The sequence below is a fragment of the Lissotriton vulgaris genome, unplaced genomic scaffold (genome assembly GCF_964263255.1).
Source record: "Lissotriton vulgaris unplaced genomic scaffold, aLisVul1.2 SCAFFOLD_1043, whole genome shotgun sequence".
NCBI classification, from domain to species: Eukaryota; Metazoa; Chordata; class Amphibia; order Caudata; family Salamandridae; genus Lissotriton; species Lissotriton vulgaris.
In genome coordinates, this window is record NW_028252006.1 from 108,273 (window position 1) to 127,966 (window position 19,694).

Genomic DNA, 19,694 nt, shown 5'->3' on the forward strand with positions numbered 1-19,694 from the left:
ACACTACACAAACACCACAACACTACCCAAAACCCTAACACACTACCCCAACACATCCCTACATTACACAATCACTACAACAATTCCCTTAACCCGAAAACACTACCCTGCACCACCCCAGACACTACCTTAAACCCTAGAACACTACCCTACACTTCCCTACACCCTACACTACACAATCACCACAACACTACCCTGAACCTTACACTACACAATAACTACAACAATACCCTTAACCCTAAAACACTACCCTGCATGACCCCCGACACTACCTTAAACCCTAAAACACTACCCTACACTACCCTACACCATACACTACACAATCACCACAACACTACCCGAAACCCTATAACACTACCGCCAGCACAACCCTGCACTGCACAACCACCACAACACTACACTACACTACACAAACACTACCCTACACTACACAATCACTACCCCAGCACGACCCCTCCATTTCTAAAAATATTAACCCAAACCCCCTTACCTCTCTCTCGTCGTGGTTCCTCTCTCCTCCTGGTTCCTTCTTAATGAAGTCTGCTTTTTTTTCACAACGTGTGGGCATTTACCATACATGCCTTTACAACGTAATTCGTTGTAAAGGCATGCGTGGTAAATGCACTCGCGTTGTGAAAAAATGCGAAGTGATGGTATGCGGGATCAATGACCTCGCGGAGTAATGGTATGCGGAGTCAAAGTCCGCTGAAAAAATGATTCGTATTAAACGTGGATTAAAGTTAAAGAACTCATCGGTGGTACTGAAGGGTCATACAAATTTATCATATATATATATATCATTATGCAAATATGTCGTTTTCATCCGCAGTGCTGCTGGTAAGTGTACTTTCTCATATAAATTTGAACACTTTTAATTTCACAAAACAATAAATAAGATCATATGCTCATACTATGAACTTGAGATTAGGAGAAGGATAAGACATTGATTTTCCCATAGTACATTTCTCGAAGGAGGTATTGGCAGGATTATTTTTACCCATTTCATGTAGGTATTGTTATGGCAGAGTTCCATCAGAGTTCAATAAGGGCTACTTTATGAGCCTTAGAACTTTGATTTTGGTTCTCTTTTAAATATGCTAGTTTAATCAAGCTGCTTAAAAAATACCAAGTAAAAATGTAGAAATTAAAATAGTCTAATGCATCATGTGCAATTATGAGTGGAAAATTGGGGGCAATCCCAAGCAGCCAACTGTATAGAGAGATATTAAGGGTACTGCTATGGATGGGCATGAAACTGGGTGAGTGGGTCTGGGGCAGTCTGGGGGCCTGTCTATCTTCAGGATTTTTGGGGATTGCGACAACGGATGTCCTCCTGGAGAGATGGTTTTGGCAGAAAATGACTCAGCCTGAAAATACCATCTTTTATAGGCAAATTTGATCCTCCTGTCAATGCACTGACATGGACTCACCCGGACTCATGCCCACTATATACCGACACTCAGATGTGTTGACAGAGCTGCAATTTCTTTGTTGTAACACTGCCACATGATGTGAATATTACTCTGCAATTCTTGTTTTTTAATGTGTACCTGGAAAACCTTGATAAATAAAGCATTTTTATTAACTGAGCCAAAGAGACAAAATACAAAGGGGACGCCAATGAAAATGGAAAAAGGTGGATGGCTGGAATACTGGAAACCCATTACATGGCTTTGTATCTCAGTGAATCCATAATTGGATTGGGACCAATCTGAAAATACCTTTTCTGGTCATCCACCCAGCTAATATAAAGCTTATATAAATTGCACAATTCCCTCCTGCATCACTAGTACAGTTCTTTCCTCAAATTTCATATTTTAGGCTTTGTAGAACCCAATGATGGAATATTGCCATCCTGGACTTGGTCCTCTCTGCAGGTTGATCGTCAAAGTTTTTACCTTCACCCCTCTTACTTTGCTGAACTCACTTTACTTGGCTGTAGAACTCTGTGCACTTTGCCACTGCTAACTAGTGCTAACGTGTTTCTGCTCACTCCCTAAATCATGGTAAGATAAGCTTACATCTCGCTAGCATATTTGATTTACTAATAAGTCATTAGTAAAGAGGCATACCATATAACCAGGGACTTTAAATTAATTGTTACCTTTCAAAGAACTCATTGCGTGGTACTGGAGGGTCATACAAATATATCATATATATATATATCATTGTGCAAATATGTAGTTTTTATCTGCAGAGCTGCTGGTAAGTGTACTTTCTCATATAAATTTGAACACTTATTTTCATAAAACAATAACTAAGATCATAGGCTCATACTATGAACTTGAGATTAGGAGAAGGATAAGACATTGATTTTACCATAGTACATTTTTCTCTAAGGATGTATTGACAGGATTATTTTTACCCATCTCATGTAGGTATTGTTATGGCAGAGTTCCATCAGAGTTCAATAAGGGCTACTTTATGAGCCTTAGAACTTTGATTTTGGTTCTCTTTTTAATATGCTAGTTTAATCAAGCTGCTCAAAAAATACCAAGTAAAAATGTAGAAATTAACATAGTTAATGCATCATGTGCCTTTGATTTCAAAATGCATCACAATTTTACAATCAAGTGGAATTTCAATTTTGATTTGTCAGTATGTATGTATGTGTTATTTTACCACAAAACAATATTCTGAAAAAAGATTTACTAGTCTGAAATGTTTTCCTTAATATCCAGGAAAATCTGTTTGCTAAGAGAACTGTTGTAATGGCCTCTGTACATCTAATGTCAGTGCCTTGAGACAAAGCAGACCAAATAATCTGTAGAATCCAATGTAGCTGGTCTGTTTCCCGGAACAAATGGAAAATAGGAGACTTTTCACATATCTATTGCATTGTTTTCATGAGGAAGAACAGTCTCACTAACAATTTGCCATTTCTCTTTGTGCTCTTTGAAGACGGGGCGCTTTGAGCACTTTCCCATAATTACTGCACCATTTACAAGTTGTTCAATAAGGTTTGAGTTTAGCTCTAAAGAATTGTTGTGTGAAGAGAATGCTCATGTTTGTAAATAATAGCAAAGTTTTGAGTTGTTCAATAATTTGTGAATTTAGCTGTACAGGTAGTTGTGGGAAAGAGAATGCACATGTTTGTAAATAATAACAAACTTTTGATTGTGCATCTTCCTCTATTTCATTTGTATTTTCCCTCATATCTTTTGAAATTCTGTTTATACTGTCCCCACTCTGCTGCACACACTTTCTGAGCATATGCACTCATGATACACATGCATAAAAAAGACGCAACTCATTAATTTGTGAATCTCTTTTTTTTTCGCGAAGGGTTAAAAATATGATCTCTTTCTAAGTCTGACTAATGCTCGTAACAACTTTGTGAACCAGTTCCCTGAAGAAATGGCAGATCAATTTAGTGCTCCTTCACAATGATTGGTTGTGTTATCCTGCAGAGCACCTTTATGCAATACTGATTCTGTTTAATCTGTGATCTATTTGTTCTGTTAATTGAAATTAGAGTTAAATATTCTTCCCATCCAGTGGGAGAATTGATATATGTTCATTTTGGTTCAAGTGCAATTTAGTAGACATTATTTTGACTGCATATGTGAAATTGTTTTTTATGTTTAATTTAGAAATATCCCTCAGTCACTGAGAAAATCAATACACCGGAATTCCAGGAAGAACCATATCTCACCAGTACCAAAGACTTAAAACCTGAATCCAAACCAACTGAACCTTTAACCCCAACAGTCACAGAGCAGGTAAAGCTTACTTCATCTTCTTGTCCTTCCTTGCACTGTGTTTTTTTTTATATTTATTTTTATGAAAATAAAACAAGCAAGGCAAACACAATATACATAGCGCTTCGTTCAAATGAGGTCTGGTATACAGCATATCAAATAATAGGCAATCATTGTAGGGAAGGAGGAGCACAGGGGAGAGACAGATAGCAAACGAAATTACAAATAGTGAATATGGGGTCAGGGGGAAAGTGGGATATCGATGTCATCCATTGCAGGTGGTGTACATATGTCACCTCGAAACCTGTTCCATTGTCCCCAGATTTTCCCCCATTTCCGGGGGCGACCCCGGGCCAGATACACCGTTTTTTTCCCGAAACATGCACCAATTCTGTTTTCCCTCCACATCTCAACCACAGGCGGTTTTTGGGACCCCCACAGTTGTGCAATATCACGTTTAGCAATCATGGCCCCCAGGGTCGCCCACTGGGTTTGGCCCACGTTATAATCTGTGGGCTCCCAAACATTTAACAAACAGCGTCTGGCCTCCGGTAGGAGGGGGACACCCGTAACTTCTTCCATTACATCATACACCCCATTCCAATAAGCCATCACGTCAGGACATTCCCAAATAACATGTAGAAACGTCCCCACCAGACCACACCACCGCTTGCACAAACCCTCATCAAAGAAGCCCATGTGGACCAGACGAGGGCCCGTAACGTATACCCTATGAAGGATCTTAAGCTGGACTAGCCGAAGTCTTGCTGGGATCGCAACCTCCTTGGGAGAGGAAATCGCAGATTGCCAGTCCTCATCATCTAATTCAAGACGGTCCCGGACCCATAGATCACGCAAAGGTAACAGGAGATCCCATCTATCATTAATCAACTTTTTATATACTAGGGAGATTGTACTATCCGGAACATGGCCATCTAGCAATCTATCTTCCAGCGGGGAAGACTCGGGTACCGCCTCCCCCACCGAGAAGACAGACAACAAAGCATGGCGGACTTGAACATAGCGGAAATATTCAGAGTTCCCCAATTCAAAATCCTTCTGTAATGTATCAAATGACTTCACTTGTCCTTTGACCCATAGATCTCCCACCTTGCTAATGCCAATGAGGTCCCATCTATCAAACCCTTTTGTCTTTCACAGAGTACCAAGCCTGGCTGAGTCAAAAAGTGGGGTCGCTAAAGTCAGGCGGTCCTTCCAACCCATAGAGGCAGTTGCATCATGCCATACACGAACCGCCGTCCTAGTAGGCCCGGACAGTGACCTGACTGCTGATTTCGAGTACAGTGCCCTATAGTAACTGCCCCTCGACAACAACCATCTCTCCATAGCAAACGCGGGGTTCAGTTCAGGACCATACATACCATGAGTAATGGCCCCCAACTGAGACCCCCAATAATATCGCTTGTCCGGGAGGGCGATACCCCCATCGTACCACGGGAGTGTTAGTTTGGACAGTGCAATGCAAGGTCGACCGCCCCATATCAATTTCCTCTGGAGACCCTCGATGCTTCGAAAATAACTAGCAGGGACTATGTCGAGAGTGTTTTGGAGGGCATATAAAAAGCGAGGCAAAGACATCATCTTAAAAAGGGATGCACGTCCTGTCGGCGAGAGTGGAAGCCTACGCCATCCCGCGACATCCTGTCGCAATCGAGTTAACGGCGGGAGAAGATTAAGCTCATACCGGGCTACCGGGTCAGTGGAGACCCAAATACCCAGATATTTAAATCCCGATTGTGTCACCTGTATGGGGCAATTACGTGGGAGGAGGGGGGCACCGTCAGAAAGGACATATAAATAGGATTTTGCCTAGTTGATATTAAAACCGAGTTTCTATCGAAGGAGGCCAGGACATCACAGAAAACCATCAATGACTTCCTGGGCGAGGTGAGGTATAGCAATATATCATCAGCATATAGCGAAATGCGGTCTTCATAATCATTGGACCACCGAATACCGCTTATCGAGGGCTCCCAGCGGATCGAGGCGGCAAGAGGCTCCAGGGCCAGGGCAAACAGGAGCGGTGATAGGGGGCAGCCCTGATGGGTACCACGCCCGAGACTAAACGGCACCGAAACCCGACCATTGACTACGATCTGAGCAAGTGGGTCTTCATAAAGATTTGCCGGACCCAACCGATAAAGCCGGGACCGAAACCAAATTTAGCTAATGCAGCCCACAAATAAGGCCACTCAATGGTGTCAAAAGCCATCGTTGCATCCAAGGACGCAAAGATGGCTGGCTCACGCAACGTCCCAGCCATCGCGAGAACTCCATGGAGACGCCTGAGATTCAAAGCAGTGTTACGATGGGGAATAAAACCGGACTGATCCGGATGGACCAGGTCACTAATGACAGTGATCAAGCGATTGGCCAGCACCTTTGCAAGAATCTTAGGCTCAGCGTTCAAAAGAGATATAGGACGATACGACCCGCACTTTTCCCTTGGTTTCCCTTCTTTGTGTATAACAACAATCGTGGCAAGTCGCTGGTCTCGGGGGAGAGAACCACACTCAAGAGACTCCAAGAACATATCTCTCAAATAGGGAGCTATCTTATCGGGTCGTAACTTGTATAGCTCTATCGGCAGCCCATTAGGACCCGTGGCCTTACCCGACCGCAAGAAGCGGATCGCAAGAGCAACCTCATCTGCGGTTAATGCGCTGTCCATTCGCTCTCTATCAACGTCTGAGAGACTCAGTAATGCAATGTCAAGCAGCAACAAATGAGAGTCCTCCTTCGGCCTATCCGACACGGGGGAGTATACAGTCCGAAAGTGATCAGCAAAGCACTCAACTATCTCTACCGGGTCTAAGACCCGCATACAATTCACCCTCTCAAACTTAGGCACGACCCGACTAGCCCTGTCCTTCTCGTCCAACCAAGCTATCAATTTACCTGCCTCGTCTCCTACGTCATATAGCCGACCCTGTTGCTCTCGACTCATGGCCTTAGCAGCATCTGTAACTAGAGCCCTATATTCCAACTGTTTCAATCTTAACATATGTGTCTTCGCACGGGTTACCTCCTGTTCCAGGTCTAACTCAAGGTCCGCTATTTCAGTTTCAACATTCACCACCGCCTCATTGTTCAGTTTTTTAACGCCAGCAATCAAATACAGGGCTTGACCCTGAGAACAGTTTTAAAGGCCTCCCAAAGCGACACTGCAGACGAGACAGAGCCCTCATTTTCTCAAAAATATAGATCAAGTGACTTTATCAAATTGTTACGCGTTTTAGGATTACGAAGATACCAAGGGTTGATCGGGGCCACCCGTCTCCCGGTCCCCGACGACAATTCAATTCGAAGCCACAGAGGAGAGTGATCAGAAATTCCTCGGGCCATATGTTTAACCTGAGCGACAGATGCCACCTGTGCAGCAGGTACCAGAACGTAATGAATCCTTGAAAGGCTACCGTGGGCACCGGAGTGGAACGTGTATTGCCGCTGAGCGGGATGCAACAGTCTCCAACAATCTACAAGGCCTAAGTTATCTATGAGACCACTAAGCCAGTTCTGTGCCCCCTTAAGGTCTCTAGGTGGATGTCTATCAAAAATACCAGACACAACCGCATTAAAATCACCACCCAATATCAACGGCCCCTCGGGGAGAGCCAGGAGAACCCGTCCCAGATCTGCGAAGGTAGTGGACTGGGGACCGGGACGGACATATACGGATACCAGGGACAGGGTCCTACCCTTCCAACGACCAGTAATGACATCATAGCGCCCCCTATCATCGAGAACCGTTGCATCTACCTCCAACGGGAGAGAATTCTTAATAAGAATACTCACCACTCGGGAACCTGAGGAAAACCCTGCATGAGCTACCAAACGATACCCCTTCCTATTCATAGCATAGCATGTATTTCCTATCAAGTGAGTTTCCTGTAGTAGAACCACATCAGGGGAATGACGTTTTAACTGCTGCAGTACCACCCCACGCTTTATCCTATCCCCCAGCCCATTCACATTCCAGCTCAGAAGTCTCAGTCCCCTACCCCCCATCCCACACAAGAAGTAAATTCCAACCCCAAGAGGAACCCAGCTCTCTAATCAGAAAGTCTCGGAATACATTGCAGGAAATGAACTGAAAAAAAAACACAACTCCCCTCCTCCCCACCAAACAACCCGTTACAACACCCCCCACCCTGCACCCCTGCATAAGACTAGAAAGCCACCCCAACTTGCAGTGTGCCTGTCGCCCCAACATCTAAACTAATCTACAGAAAGTCAAGCAGAGGAGGAAAAAGACCCCCCAATAGCCCCGCAACCCCCCGAAATGCCTCATAAAATCACATTACACAGTTAGTAAGCCACAGTTCGAAGCTTCTAGAATACCCCAGGAACCAGTCAATGATAAAGCTTATTCCTGGTCCATCGATTCGCCTTCCGCGCCACCACTCTGCCCTTCCTGCGGATGATGGGCCGGAAGAGTATCAAGCCAGTCGGACACTACGTCCGGTCTATCAAAAAAATAAGTCCGCTCTGCATGTTCAATATGCAGCTTGGCCGGCGTATTTGATGCCCATCTCTCGGAGTCTCCTTTTCACCCCAAGAAATCCCAGTCTCTGCTTCTGCACAGCTTGGGTAAAGTCTGGAAAAAAAACTGATGGTAGTATTCTCAAACTTTATGGGACCGCCTGGATAGCGTCTCTGTCGCGGAAAATGAAAATGCATGCTATTATAGGCCACGGCGGGGCACCTGTCTTGGGTTGTCCACCCGGAACTCTGTGAGCTCGTTCCACAGTGAAGAATTTGCTCAGTTCCTTGGGTGCAAGGCGATTCATGATCAGTTTCTCCATAAAAAGATCAGTCGCTGCATCCGCCGCCTTTTCCGGCACTCCTATAATACGGACGTTATTCCGCCTAGACCTTCCTTCAAATTCCTCCAGCCGATGTGCGAGAAAGTCATTAGAAGCCTTAAGTTACGAACCTTCATCTGTATCTCGACGACGTCGTCCGTCAGGCTAGTAGTCTTAATATCCAGCGAATTGACTTTTTCGTTGGTTTTCGCTAGGTCCGTGCGGATCAAATTCACATCAATCGCCACAGTGTCAAGTTTGTGGGCAAGAGTCTCCATTTGTCCACTGAGGGAAGATGTGATCCCATCAATAGCGGCCATGACGTCTTGTAGAGTAGGCTCCGTCGCTGAGGTCAGCGGATCTTTCGCTCCCTCCAGCGACCTACCCGGTCCACTGGGCGACACCTTAGCCTGGACATAGCGGTCCATGATGTTGGTTTGGGTATAGCTGCCCCGCCGACTAGCCTTCGATCTCTGCTTGTCCACCTCTGGCTTCCCCGCCATCGTGGAGACAGTGAAAATGAATCCAAACTGGGGCGGGGGGGATAAAAGCGCAATCAAGAGGCTACGTGGAAGGCCATGCCAGGCAACGGTCGACCTTGGTAGAAAGATGGAGATCTCTGAGGTCCCTTGAGCAACAGTGCAGAATCCGCAGTGTTTGGTCTGCCCAACAGTCGAAAACGAAAGTGAAAGTAGGCCAAACCGGTCATCTCCGCTGCCTCAGGCCGATGTTGTTTAACTAAAACTCGGGTACCATGCCAACTCCAAAGCCGGGCATCACGGAGGCATAGGCCGCGATCTTCAAATCGTCATAACTCCGGCTCCCGGGGTCCGATCCAGATTCTGGTTGCAGTATTCGCCTCACCAGCGGTTCATCTTCACTGAGACGTATATGAAAGTCAGGATAAGCTACAGGATATATGCGGGAGGTTGCGAGGGTCTCGGGAGCCCTGTGCTCACGAGGCCATCTTGGTTGCGCGCCTGCACTGTGTTTTTAATACAACTGCATTCATCAATGTGCCAGGTTTCATATACAACAAAAAAAGCCTGTTGATATATTTTCACAATTTACACCAGTGATATATCGGATTTACATTTGAAAGACATTGAAAAAGTGGCAGGTGGGGTATGGATTCCATAGAGCAGCCTCTTCTGAAATATGAAATTAATATAGAAACCAGGCTTCAGAAGAAATTAGGAAAAACATTTCCCTCAATGTTTCGCTCTACAAACACAAATCCTTAGTCTACTTCTCATCAAATAATATGAGGACACCCTGACATTAGGGATAGATGTAGCAAATAGTCTAGGACAAATGTATGTAGGGATATGTTTCTTTCACATTTGAACCAACCAAAAATCATTGCTATAGCACTTTTCAAACTGACTTGAATGCAGAACGGGGCATTGAATGTGGCATCGCCAGAAAGGGAGAGACAGTCAACTATGAGTGGAAAATTGGGGGCAGTCCCAAACAGCCAACCGCATAGAAAGATATTAACGGTACTGCTATGGATGGGCATGAAACTGGGTGAGTGGGTCTGGGCAGTCTGGGGGCCTGCCTATTTTCAGGATTTCAGGATTGCGACAGTGGATGTGCTCCTGAAAAGATGGTTTTGTGTCAGAAAGTCAACGCCGTATCCTCATCATGCTGTCACACCCTTCGCATGCTTCGCAAGATCTTACGCTGGATCCCGACCGAAACCAGGAAGACGGTCACCCAGGCCCTCGTCACCAGCCGACTGGGCTACGGAAACACCCTCTACGCCGGAACCACAGCCAAGCTACAGAAAAGACTCCAACGCATCCAGAACGCCTCTGCCCGACTCATTCTGGACATCCCCTGACGCAGCCACATCTCCGGCCACCTGAGGGACCTGCACTGGCTCCCCGTCGACAAGAGGATCACGTTCAGGCTCCTCACCCACGCACACAAGTCTCTCCATGACCTGGGCCCCAAGTACCTCAACGACCGCCTGACCTTCTACATGCCCACCCGCCAGCTACGGTCTACCAGCCTCGCCCTCACAACCGTACCACGCATCCGAAGAGCCTCCGCCGGAGGCAGATCCTTCTCCTATAATGGTAAGTGTACTTTCTCATATCAATTTGAACACTTTTAATTTCATAAAACAATAACTAAGAGGGGGCGCTAGAGGGCGCACAAGCTGAATGGCCGCACTCAAGTGAGGCTCCGGCAGCCTGGCGCTTTTATCCTCACTTTAACCTGATTAACCTGCTCCTACCTGTCCAAACCTCTCCACGATGGTACAGTGAGTGTTGTTTGACACTCAGTGAAAATTTGGCTGCTCTAACTCCTGAGGGGACGAAGTTCGTGCCGGTGGAAGATTCGGCCCCGGATGCACACTGCCGCTGCGGAACCCTGAGGCGGCTCGGGGAACTGCGGGACGCCGAGGCGCACCACGAGGCGAACAGGCCCGAAGAGCAGAAGCGGGCGACTTTCCTCGCCTTGCCTCCGGAGGCGGATTGCAGCTCCTCTCATTGCCCCCTGGAGCCCGCCAGACGACGGTAGTGGAAATCTGGTGAGAGACTCTGGGCACGACTGACTTTTGCTGGTGCGGGGAATAGCTGGCGCCGATCGCGGCGTTTTGCCCTGGGAAGGCCTCTGATTCGCCGCAAACGTTGGTGCATTGCTGAGGCACTGTAGCGGTGCGATTTGCTGGGTGAACTGTGAGTACCACCCTGGCCTGCAGGATATCACCGGGTGAGCGCTGAGGCCACAAGCTCCCCTGCATGTCTGATAGACAAGCGGCATTGTGAACCGGAGGGCTCTTCCACTCCTCGTGTTGCTACGGTAGGCCTGGAGGTTCTGCCTGCTGCAATGAACTGTATGATTGAGCAAAGCGAAATAAATACTAGTGTTGAATGATCTGCCAACACGCCAGCCCAGGCGCCTAGATCTCATTTCCTGCATGATATTAGTGTGAACACCATTGCAACTTTATTCACTGTCTAGGAGTGCAGAGGTGGCATCGCAATTGTTGAACAACGATACACTGACGAAGGGGTGACCTCTCCATTACTGGCTGCGCCGAGAGGGATCATCACTCATCTCAGGCAGAGAGCTTTTATTTACGTGGCGTAATGGGGAAGCCAGACAACAGGCAGCCCAAACTGCATTTTGAACCCGCAGTTCATAAGAAAGTAACGAGGAATGCGGTGGAGAGCGGGCAACCACGGAGCCCATCTGCAGAGGTGTCTACGTCAGCCCCTACAGCGCCGGACATTGCCACGATGCTGCAGGAGATGCGCCAGGGCTTTGCCACTGTCGTTGACAAAGTCGATAGGCTCTCAGCCAGAATGGACGGCATAGTACAGAAAATGGATATTCATGAAGAACGTATTACCGAAGTGGAGCGACGAATATCCGACAATGATGACGCCACGGCGACACATGCCACGAGACTCTCGAGAATGGATAATTTCCTGCGTGTAATTGCCGCCAAAAATTAGGAGTTGGAAGCGAGGAGCCGACGGAATAATATTCGCGTCACGGGCGTACCAGAGACGACCAACACGGGGAGGATGGAGCTCTATATAGAGAAGATTCTTATGGCGGCGGTGGGAGCGGAGGCCTTCTCCAACCAATTCATCGTGGAGCATGCTCATCGTTCACTCGGACCTAGGCCCAAACCTGGAGCCCAGCCAAGACCCATCATAGCGCGCCTGCTCAACTATAGAGATCGTGATGCGGCACTACGAGCGGCACGGGCAACTCAGAACCTCTCGCACGATGGAGTGACATTCTCTATTTATCCGGACTTTACCCCAGTGGTACAAGAACAAAGGCGTAAATTCCTTGCTGTTAAGAAGAAACTTAGAGACCTACGCATTGATTATGCCCTTTTGTACCCAGCCAAATTGCGAGTGACTCATCAGGGTACACAACTTTTTTTTGTCAACCAGCAACAAGTCGAGGATTACATTAAAACATTGCCTAGACAAGGAAGACAAGCTGCAGATGCCGAGGGCCGGAATGACTCTAGTTCTGATTTGGAGAACAACTGACCCGTGTTGCTGGGGTTAGACACGCTGTTGGGACATAGTACTTGTCTCACTACATGGACCGGTGTTGCTACTAAGTATGGAGACTACGACAGATTCGAAAGGTACCACGGACGGGAATCGGACTGCAGGCGTTAACGTATGCCAGGCACCCACCCCCCTCTCCCTTTCCCCTCCGGATAGAGACATAAGGGACGAGCTTGCACGGAGCGGGAGGAATGGGGGTGGACAGACGTGCACCTCAGATGACCCCTAATGGGTATACCCCAAGGAACTTGATTCCATTTCTGTTGATGTTCAGATGTTTTGGTCAACTTTTGGGTGAGGGGAGGGCTCGGGATGCTGGCAAGTTAGGGATGCTTCAGTGGGTGGGGGGAGGCGGGAGAGTCGTTTTGAATGGGAGGAGTGGAGACGGCAGGGCATGGGTATGTCTGGAAGACCTGCGTAGATCTCAAGGGAGAGGATGGGAGGTGATTATTGCTGTTACTTTTGCGCAGGCCATGTGCTTGCGGGGGGTTCTTGGGGACAAGCGGGATGGGCACACATTTTGGGGGGACCGTTTGGTTTATGTTCATTGCATGTGCAACAGGTATCGAAGTGCTGCTTCTATATTTAGGTTTGGGAGTTTTGTCTACGTCAAAGATATGAGTGGGCCTATTGTGCGGTGTGTGCACTCTGCATTGCAGCGAAGAAATGCTGGGGGCGGGGACACTGCCCGTCTGCTGGGTCTTCTGCTCTCCCTTGGGAATACTGGGCACGCACGTCACGGACAGGGCCTGCTACTTGATGGTGGTAGGTATGCCATGCAATATGCCTCGCCATCTGGCTCATATATCCACTTGCACGCATGGGGGACACAAATTTGAACATACTTACATGGAACGTGAGAGGGCTTGGCGATCCTAGAAAGAGGAGGCAGATACTGGGCTATCTTGATCGACATAAAATTCATATTGCCTTACTCCAGGAAACACATTTCAAGCCACATGGGATACACTCATTTGGGAAGAGGCGGGCCTCTTATACAGTATTCTCCTCATACTCATAATATGCACGGGGTACGGCTATTTTGATTAAAAAAAACACACCATTCCATTTAGCGGGCTCTGAGACTGACCCACAGGGGAGATTTTGCTTGATGTGGGGCAGATTGGGTCGTATGGCTGTGACACTGGCCTGCTGCTACGGGCCTAATGTGGATGATCCACAATACTTAACTGAGTTGTGGGCGGCAATTGTGGGAACTGGGCCACAGCACCTTATCTGGGGGGGTGACTTCAACACAACCCTGAATCCTGCCTTGGACAGGTCACATCCCGTGCCCCATCACTATACTAATGGGAGGGAAATTCTCCGTGCAACGATTGAAAATAATAATCTACTAGACGCATGGAGATCTATGCATGGGACGAAGGGAGAAGGTACCCACTTCACTGCTCAGGCGAGGTCATGGGCCAGACTGGATTATATACTTTTAACGCCGCAGCTTTACACATCACTGGTTTACTCAGCACATCTCCCCAGAACATATTCAGATCACTCACCTGTACTCATCACGTTGAGGGGAACTGAATTGGGCCCCCCTGTCACAGCGTGGCGTATGCAACCCACGATGATGCTGGACACTGAGTTCCAAGAAGCGCTTCGAGTGGAATGTCTTGATTTTTTTCAACGTAATAAAGATTCAGCGAAGGATGTCGAAACTATATGGGATGCTTTTAAGGTCACGCTCAGAGGGCTTTGCATTTCGAAAGGCTCGGGGGTACTCAAGAGTATATTGAATAGGTTGAGGACTTTAGAATCAGAACTTAGACGCGGAGGATGCACTTCGAGTTAGCCCTGGGAGTGACACGCTAGCTGTCATATGAGATAAGCTGTCGGAATATACCGATGAAGCTGCACGGGAGGTGAAGTTCAGGAACAAACACTGGGTGGCCAGAAGGTATGGGGAAGGCGAGAGACCTGGGAAAGCCTTAGCTGCAACGATTAAACTTATGTGTTCGCCTACTGTCATACTCGAATTGGAGACTAAAGAAGGGATACTACTCAGGGACACCACGCACATACTTAATTAATTTGTAGGACACTATTGTACATTATATTCCTCCACTAGAACAGGGGAACTACTGCTGGATGACTACCTGGCAGATGTGTCATTGGGGTGGCTAAGCGATTCACAGAGAGCCTTTTTAAGTGCCCCGTTCGAATTAGATGAGGTGAGAGATGCTATCATGCACATGAGTTCTGGTAAGGCCACTGGATTGGACGGCATTCCTATTGAATTTTACAAGACATTTATAGAGTTCATGGCACCGGTATTGCGCGAAGTGTATGAAGATGCTCTAGAAGTTGGCCACCTGCCGGCCTCCATGCGAACTGCTCTCATCACGTCCCTTCTCAAGCCGGGGAAGCCTGCTAATCAATGCGATTCGTATAGGCCCCTGTCACTGTGCCAGGCAGGGCAACGTCGCATAACCTCCGCACCTTTTTTTCAGTCTATAACTCAGTTCATGAAGACTTGCCAATGGCGGCCATTTTTTTAGATGCCACCAAGGCGTTTGATTCATTGGAGTGGGATTATGTCTTCCGGGTGCTTGAACGTATGGGCTTTCCACTTATTTTCATATCTTGGATCAGATTATTATATACGAGCCCGGTGGCCAAGGTCCTCATCAACGGCAAATTGTCCTCGGAATTCCCGGTTTCCAGAGGGACTAGGCAAGGTTGCCCCCTCTCCCCGCTCCTGTTTGCCATAGCCACAGAGCTGCTTGCGGCTAAGCTGCGTCAACATCATCGAGATAGTGCGTTGCGTTGTTTTCAAAGGCAGATACTGATCTCAATGTATGCCGACGATATTACGCTCTATGTCCGTAACCCTTGTGAGAACCTAAATCCCATCCTTAGGGAATTCATACGATTTGGGGTCCTCTGTGGTCTCCAGATAAACTGGAAAAAGTCGTGTATACTTCCATTTACTGCCTCGACGCATAAGTTCACATTGGATTACCCCCTTGCCTGGTGTGAGGGAGATTTTAAATACCTGGGTATACACATAGAAAAAGACAAGGAGGCGTTGATTCGGGCGAATTACGGCACTGTAATGGATAGAATCAGTGATAATGTCTCAAGATGGATAACCCTTCCCTTGTCCATGGCGGGAAGAGCTTCCCTAATTAAGATGGTGATACTCCCGGTTTTTTTTTTCGGCTGCTACGTACGGAACTACTTAAACTAGTATGGGGCGGGAAATCACAGAGACTCAAGTGGGAGGTCCTTATTAGACCTTACTCGCAGGGCGGCTTTGGAATTCCGGATTTTGAACTTTATTACCGCGCGGCCCAGGCCCACTTTGCTTATTTCTGGATACGACAACCTAAATACATGCCCCAATTGGCGGCTGAACACTGGCTGGCACACCCAACTCCGATTGAAGGTGCATTATACTCTCCGGTAGAGGGAAGAGATAAAACCCCTAACACAGTGTTAAGCACCGTAACTGCTTGGCGGCACATAGGCTCGAAACTCAAAATGAAAATGCTATACGCTCCACTGTTGCCTTTGGTTTATCACCCACAGCTGCCGCTTTTACAAGAAGCAGGCTTTCAGAAGCTATTGAAGAAGATACATGTTGTGACGTGAGGGGATCTATACCATAATGGCACCTTTCGTTCCAGAGAGCAGCTCTACGAAGGGATACAGCCGACACCACTAGATGTGTTTTACTATGTCAGGCTCCGGCACGGACTGCAGGCGGTTACACCGGACTTCCCACACGAGCCTCCTGTACTTGCCCCATTACAAAACATTCTTTTGCATGATAACCCCAGCAAACTGGTATCCACGCTGTACAAATCGATCCGTGCAAATATGGAAAATAAAGGTTTACCTGCCAGGGAGAAGTGGGATCAAGAGTTGGCCACGACATTCACAGATAGACAGTGGGATTTCTGTTTGCAGCAGACGGAACGCATATCATCCAGTAGTAGGTATAGGATTATACACTACAAATTTATACACAGATATCACACACCTGCCCGTATGCACAGATTCCAGTTGAGAGCCACTGACAATTGTGACAGATGTGGGGCTCCGGGGGCGGATTTCTTACACCTTGCATGGGGATGTGATCAAGTACATCGCTACTGGTGTCAAGTTTTTACGGCAATATCCAAAATGATACACATGTTGGTGGAACCATCCCCGATTTTGGCACTACTAGGTTATGTAGAACCGCTTCAGGCAGCCCACCGCAAATATGTTGCACTGGCTATGTTATTGGCTAAACGAAGAGTGGCATGCAGATGGGGAAGGGGTAGAGCCCCCAAATTCAAGGATTGGATGAAAGACATGGTGTATTGTCAGGAACAATTGCATACCTACTCTGAGCTGTTGCCAGTCGCCTCCTGACATATGGGCTCCACTACAATGTTATTTGCTAGATGTGTCTGTGGAGGAGGCTTGATATTGATAGTTTGGACATTGCATTGGTGGTATGCTATTGAGAACTCTTATGGGCACTGGAAAAGGGGGGAGCGTGGTATACGGATATGCTCTCAGTTACTGTTGTTAATGTTCCCCTTTCATATCATACTGTGGATTGTTCGTGCCACCAATGTGGTGCGTTGAATTTCGAATGGCATTGTATGGTTGACTGTCATATACTATATTTTACGGTGGACCAAGATGTTACCTTTGCGGGAAGCGATGGCCTGTTCAAGCTCTGCTATGCATTTTTGAGATGTACTATGTGTAGTGTACCGTAACCTGATGTAGGCTCACTGCTATACTGGTGAACGAAAACATCCCACATACAGATAAGATACCGCACGTGTTTAAGTTTAACAAAAAATATGAAAAGTGAGACGCGTTGATTTGTTCATATTGAATGTGCGTACTGTCATTATGTTTAGATAACCAATACGAGATTGTATATGTAAAATTTCTTCTTATGCACCGTAACTTCCTGATAATTTGCACAGATAGCGGCTGGCCTCAGGGTTGTAGGCGTGACGCTGTGTAAACTTGACAGTACTTAATAAACGTCTTGCACCAAAAAAAAAAAAAAAAAAACAATAACTAAGATCATAGGCTCATACATAGGAGAAGGACAAGACATTGATTGTCCCATAGTACATTTTTCTCGAAGGATGTATTGACAGGATTATTTTTACCCATCTCATGTAGGTATTGTTATGGCAGAGTTCCATCAGAGTTCAAAAGGGGCTACTTTATGAGCCTTACAATTTTGATTTTGGTTCTCTTTTTAATATGCTAGTTTAATCAAGCTGCTTAAAAAATACCAAGTAAAAATGTAGAAATTAAAATAGTCTAATGCATCATGTGCCTTACATTTGAAAGTGCATCACAATTTTACAATCAAGCGGAATTTCAATTATGATTTGTCAGTATGTAATTATGTGTTATTTTACCACAAAACAATATTCTGAAAAAAAGATTTACTATTATGAAATGTGTTCCTTAATCTCCAGGAAAATCTGTTTGCTAAGAGCACTGTTGTGATGGCCTCTGTACATCTAATGTCAGTGCCTTGAGACAAAGCAGACCAAATAATCTGTAGAATCCAATGTAGCTAGTCTGTTTCCAGGAACAAATGGAAAATTGGAGACTTTTTACATATCTATTACATTGTTTTCATGGGGAAGAATAGTTTCACTAACAATTTGCCATTTCGCTTTTGTGCACTTTGAAGACGGGGCGCTGTCAGCACTTTCCCATAATTACTGCACCATTTACAAGTTGTTCAATAAGGTGTGAGTTTAGCTCTAAAGGTAGTTGTGGGAAAGAGAATGCTCATGTTTGTAACTGCATCTTCCTCTATTTCATATGTATTTTGCCTCATATCTTTTGAAATTCTGTTTATACTGTCCCCACTCTGCTGCACACACTTTCTGAGCATATGCACTTCTGATACATATGCATAAAAAAGACACAACTCATTAATGTGTGAATCTTTGCATTTTTGGTGAAGGGTTTAAAATATGATCTCTTTCTAAGTCTGACTACTGCTCGTAACAACTTTGTGAACCAGTTCCCTGAAGAAATGGCAGATCAATTTAGTGCTCCTTCATAATGATTGGTTGTGTTATACGGCAGAGCACCTTTATGCAATACTGATTCTGTTTAATCTGTGATCTATTTGTTCTGTTAATTGAAATTTGAGTAAATATTGTTCCCATCCAGTGGGAGAATTGATATATGTTCATTTTGGTTCAAGTGCAATTTAGTAGACATTATTTTGACTGCATGTGTGAAATTGTTTTTTATGTTTAATTTAGAAATATCCCTCAGTCACTGAGAAAATCAATACACCGGAATTACAGAAAAAACCATATGTCACCAGTACCAAAGACTTAAAACCTGAATCCAAACCAACTGAACCTTTAACCCCAACAGTCACAGAGCAGGTAAAGCTTACTTCATCTTCTTGTCCTTCCTTGCACTGTGTTTTTAATACAACTGCATTCATTAATTTACCAGATTTCATATACAACAAAAAAAGCCTGTTGATATATTTTCACAATTTACACCAGTGATATATCGGATTTACATTTGAAAGACATTGAAAAAGTGGCATGTGGGGTATGGATTCCATAGAGCAGCCTCTTCTGAACTATGAAATTCATATAGAAACCAGGCTTCAGAAGAAATTAGGAAAAACATTTCCCTCAATGTTTCCCTCTACAAACACAAATCCTTAGTCTACTTCTCATCAAATAATATGAGGACACCCTGACATTAGGGATAGATGTAGCAAATGGTCTAGGACAAATGTCTGTAGGGATATGTTTCTTTCACATTTGAACCAACCAAAAATCATTGCTATGGCAATTTTCAAACTGACTCGAATGCAGAACGGGGCATTGAATGTGGCATCGCCAGAAAGGGAGAGACAGTCAACTATGAGTGGAAAACTGGGGGCAGTCCCAAACAGCCAACCGTATAGAAATATATTAAGGGTACTGCTATGGATGGGCATGAAACTGGGTGAGTGGGTCTGGGGCAGTCTGGGTGCCTGCCTATTTTTAGGATTTCAGGATTGCGACAATGGATGAGCTCCTGGAGAGATGGTTTTGTGTCAGAAAGTGACTAAGCCTGAAAAGACCCTCTTTTATAGGCAAATT

General features: G+C 45.9%; 1 protein-coding gene across 1 annotated transcript in view; it reads left to right on the plus strand.

The window, feature by feature from the left end:
• Positions 1-14,783: 14,783 nt before the first annotated feature.
• LOC147662694 (uncharacterized) overlaps positions 14,784-19,694 on the plus strand; it is a gene marked incomplete at its 3' end in the record, with an annotated part of 662,849 nt that continues 657,938 nt past the window's right edge. Inside the window, exons 1-2 of the mRNA XM_086950972.1 lie at positions 14,784-14,867; positions 18,849-18,977. Coding sequence (XP_086807098.1) covers positions 14,784-14,867; positions 18,849-18,977 — 213 coding nt within the window. The remainder of the gene's footprint in view (positions 14,868-18,848; positions 18,978-19,694) is intronic.